This window comes from Diplotaxodon limnothrissa, linkage group LG12 (genome assembly GCF_057381915.1).
Source record: "Diplotaxodon limnothrissa isolate DT_005_m linkage group LG12, D_limnothrissa_male_GT1.1, whole genome shotgun sequence".
Classification (NCBI taxonomy): Eukaryota; Metazoa; Chordata; class Actinopteri; order Cichliformes; family Cichlidae; genus Diplotaxodon; species Diplotaxodon limnothrissa.
Genome location: NC_140607.1, coordinates 26,208,926 through 26,213,320, shown reverse-complemented (window position 1 = coordinate 26,213,320; position 4,395 = coordinate 26,208,926). Strand labels below are relative to the sequence as shown.

Sequence of the window (4,395 nt, the reverse complement as noted above, 5' to 3'; positions counted from 1 at the left end):
CCACCAGAGTCCCGCCCTGTGTGTTCTGCAGAAAGTAAGAAAGAGAATTGCACAATCTTCTTCCATATTTTGGCTTCATGATATACCTATATATGATATGTTACATATTAACAAATCAACAGCTTTGATTTACAAGTCAAATGCACACACTATCTCCAGCACTTACATAAGATAGGCAAAACCTTTTGTCCTCACACATTCCTTAAGGTCCCTTTAAGGACAAACTACCCTTTGGAAACTGTACATGTGCCATTATAAACATCTGTGTCCTGTCAGCAAGCGGATTTCATGCACTGTGACTTTTTAACTTGATGATCAGCATACTGCTGTGACTGAACTTTGTCCTCCTTCCTGATAGAAAAACAACAGGGAGGCTATATAAGGAGGGACAGAGGAGGAGGAGGCTTGTTTTTGTTCAGAGAGTTGCAGCCACGCAGAGCTGAACAGAGGGTAGGAAACTTTTTAACCAAAGGGTAAGTAACAACATTTATTATATTCTGTTAACTTACATAAAGTAAAGACCTATAAGTCAATGTTTAACTGCTGCAATAAGTAAACTGTTAAAAAACAAAATCAAAAAAAAACCCATTAGAAACCAGACGTTGGGGTATTTCGCAATATAGAATTTTTTGATGAGTGCGCAGGTTCTCTCTGCATAAACTACAACAAATATTTTGCTTGAACTTTTCTGCTTGTCATATATTGCAGAACATATTTTTTAATATAATATTCAGTCACAAATCCTCTTAAGTTATATTTTTATATTACTTTTTGTATTTACTGCATCACTGGACTAAAATTTGTGTTGCAACACCAGTGAAAACTTAATAAAAGTGCTCTGCTCACTCTTACTAATTGCACAGATTTTGATATATACCCTATATCAAGTCCAGAAAGATTCCTAGTATGATATGAGGAATGTAAAAATTGAACACCTTCTCTGACCTTTTGTACTAATAGGCTGTGTTTTTCTGCTGAGTTTCATGCATTTCTTTCTGTTCCTTTCTGTTTTTTCTACCCTGTTCCTCTCTGAAACTAAAGTTGGGGCAGTAAGGAGGCGCCACAGAAATGTGGGCAGGCCTCAGTCTGCTCCTCACTCTCTGCCTGCTCCATGGGGGTGGGGCAGAGAGTGAGGGGGGAGGGCCCCGCTGTCAGCCACCTTCAGACTGGAGGATAGGAGACGTGGAGCCTATGAAGGGGTCAGTAGGTCGAGTGACGGTAGTGGCCCTTTTACAGGCCAGCTGACTGTTCTGCTTGGTGCAGGCTTCCAGGTATGTGCCCGTCATATGACAATGGTTGTATATCACACTTCTCATTATTTATAACACAAAAAGTGTCATGACAATGGATCAGCCCTGTGGCAAAGCACAAGAGACTGGTAACTGAGATATTATAGGAGATTTTTAAATTTGTTAAAACTGTCAAAGAAATCTTTCTATTCATATTCATAGAAGACATTTTTACTTTGACATATTGCTTTGATACTGATTCCCAATGCTCTTCTTTTGAGCAGACTAGATGGCCTGCAGCAGAAGCTGGAACGTCAGGGTCTTAAGAATGTGGTCTACATGGTCGTTAACCACCAGGGGGAGCAATCACGACATCTGCACCCTTTGCTGGAGGCCAAACTTTCCAAGAACATCATACTCTACAAGCAGGACGGGCAACAGCCTGATGTTTGGCAGACTCTGGCTGGAGAGAAAGATGACTTTTTCATTTATGACAGGTTTGACATGAAGTGGAAAATTCAGTTACATTTTTCTGGAAAAACCAATAGAACATTGTAATTTTGGACAACATATCTCACCTCCACAAGCCTAATCTTACAATGCTTTTCTGTCCCTTTGCAAACAGGTGTGGCCGTCTAACCCACCGCATTTCACTTCCATACTCCATCATTGGACAGGGCCATATTGCGCAGGCAATCAAAGACACCTACTGCAAACGCCTATGTGGCGACTGCACACATGAGGTATAGATCAAATCTAACAGAGAGTTGTTTTTTAAGTGAGGTAATATGATCATCATATTATAATTGTTTAATCAGAGGCAAGATCTTAAACTGAATCTCTGCTTGTAATTTCAGAGTGCTGAGATCCCAGAGGAGTGCAAAGATAATGCAGAGGTCCAGCCTGATGTCCCAGCTGAACAGGACGACACCAGACATGGTCATCACCATGGTCATGGTCATCAGAATGGTCACGGTGATCAGAATGGTCATGGTCATCAGAATGGTCACGGTCACGGCCACCATGGGGATAATCACGATGTTCATCCTCGTGGCTTTGGCCATGGCAGTGATCACAACAATGGCCATCATCATAGAAATCACAATGGTGCCGACCAGACACAGCACGGTGTTAGACCACATGGGCATTTCCATGAAGGTGACATGCCTCAGACCCAGCATCATTTTGATTTAGGCCAGATTCCCCAGGACGTGCACAATCAACAGGTGGCACAGGAGGCTCATGCAGTCATTGAAAGGCCTTGATTATCTAGGAAGAACAGGTGAAAGTTAAAGTACAACTGACAGGGTCTGACGGGCTCTGACAATGAAATTAAGAGCAGCTGATGCTGACACTGACGCAGGCTGTTTGGCGAGGCAGGGAGTGAGCAGCCAGTCGGTCTCTGACACTGTGATGAGGCGTTACCCACCTCCTGACGGTGACACGGGCTGATAGGCGATGCAGTCAATGACGTTAGGGAAACCTGACAGTGACGCTTGCCTCACGCTGCCTGACAGGAGCCTCAGCCAGCCCAGTGAGCCTGACCCCCAGGTGTTGTTAGCTGAGGATGAGAGCAGCTGTAAGCTGGTTCTGATGTCAGCTTCATATTAACACCAGTCAGCAACACCGGGGCCAAATGCTCTTTTTACCAACAAGTATTACCCTGAGAGAGGAGGGTGGGCATTCCTGACAGTAGAGCAATGGGTTAAATTAGAGTCAAGCAGCTATTGTGAGCTTATCATTGAAGTAATTTGAATATCATTTAAAGAATATCGCAATTTTAACTATCTCAATGTATCTGTCAGTGGGTTGCCCTCCTCCTTTCTCAGGAGTGTATGTGATTGTCATGTTTTCAAATTAGCCCCCCCATTATGTTTTTTCCATCCTTTATGAAACCAGATGCAGAAACTATGATCTAGTGGCGTCTGTATGATGTCAGGCTGGAGAAAAAGGAGAGGGTAGTTCAAAACATGATAAACGCTTCAAAGTTTTTAAAGTTCAGAAGTAGAAATGACACAAAAAAACTGCAAATAAAAGTAAAAGTAATTTAGAGGAAATAGTAAACAAGAGCATCACAGTTTATGAATTAGTTAAAAATATGTCTTAAGGTTGTATTTGCTTTTTTATTAGGGAAGTCCAATAGCACTGATCCATTACTGAGGAAACCCCCTAAAAGACATTTAAATATAAATCTAAAAACTATAGACCAATCATTTTTTTGTGGGGCATTCTATCGATTATCATTCTTAAGTACATATATAACAGCAGTAACTAACACATGTTTTGTGCACAAGCTTTAACATATCTGAGGTGTGACCTTTTTCCATAAGAGAAAATCTTCAAATTTTGAGTACTAACAGTACAATTTATTCTTTCACTTTTCTTTTTACCAAATTTGGTATTTAGCCTTCAAAGTTCACACATTGCTACAAGGCTTTTTTCTTTTTTTTGAAGTTCAGGAAGACAGCAAGGAAAAACGAGAGTAAAGCAATGAATGACTGTTTGAATACGCTCTGTTCTTAGTGATGGTTTCAGTGGGAAGACATCAGTCACCCTGAAAACCTGAAGATCGGACATAGAACTGTATTGGAATTGTATGCAAGGTGAAAAATGAGAGTTGAATAAAGATGGCTCAATTACTCTTCTAGTTTTCGAGTATCTTCTTTTTTTCTTTCAGTGTATATATTACATGTGAATGAGGGGGATCATATTAGCTGCAATATAGTATCCTGTCCCATTTAATTCAGTAGTCACAGCTGATACTGTTTACATCAAAACAGTCCTCATACATTAAAAAAAAAACAAAAAAAACATTGATCTTCCTTACACCTTCATGTGGGCAATTTACAACATAAGGAAACTATTCTCTCACTAGAAGAATAATTGTAAGTAATGGACTGCTTACTGAAACATGAATAAAAAAGGAAGTCTGCTAAAATGGTGTGATATCTGGCTTTCCTCATTTCCATAGGAAATGGAAATATTCTCACTGCCTTCCTCTCTCAGCTCAAATATGAGTGGTGCTGCCAGGTAGGTTTAAATGTGAGAGTATTTTTATGATTGTATGGTTGTCTGTGTTAATCCTGTAATGGACAGGAGGCCCATCCAGAGAGTACCCACCTTTACAAAGCTCAAGGGAAAATGGAAAAGTGAAGATACTAGATGT

At 40.5% G+C, this 4,395-nt stretch overlaps 1 protein-coding gene across 1 annotated transcript; it reads left to right on the top strand.

Moving 5' to 3' along the window:
- The first annotated feature begins 409 nt into the window (after positions 1-409).
- On the top strand, positions 410-3,940 carry selenop (selenoprotein P). Its single transcript, XM_085367385.1, has 5 exons — positions 410-473; positions 1,042-1,271; positions 1,514-1,726; positions 1,855-1,972; positions 2,087-3,940. Exons 2-5 carry the CDS (start codon positions 1,069-1,071, stop codon positions 2,792-2,794), a joined length of 1,242 nt encoding a protein of 413 aa, XP_085223511.1. The 5' UTR covers positions 410-473; positions 1,042-1,068; the 3' UTR covers positions 2,795-3,940.
- The last annotated feature ends 455 nt before the right edge of the window (positions 3,941-4,395 follow it).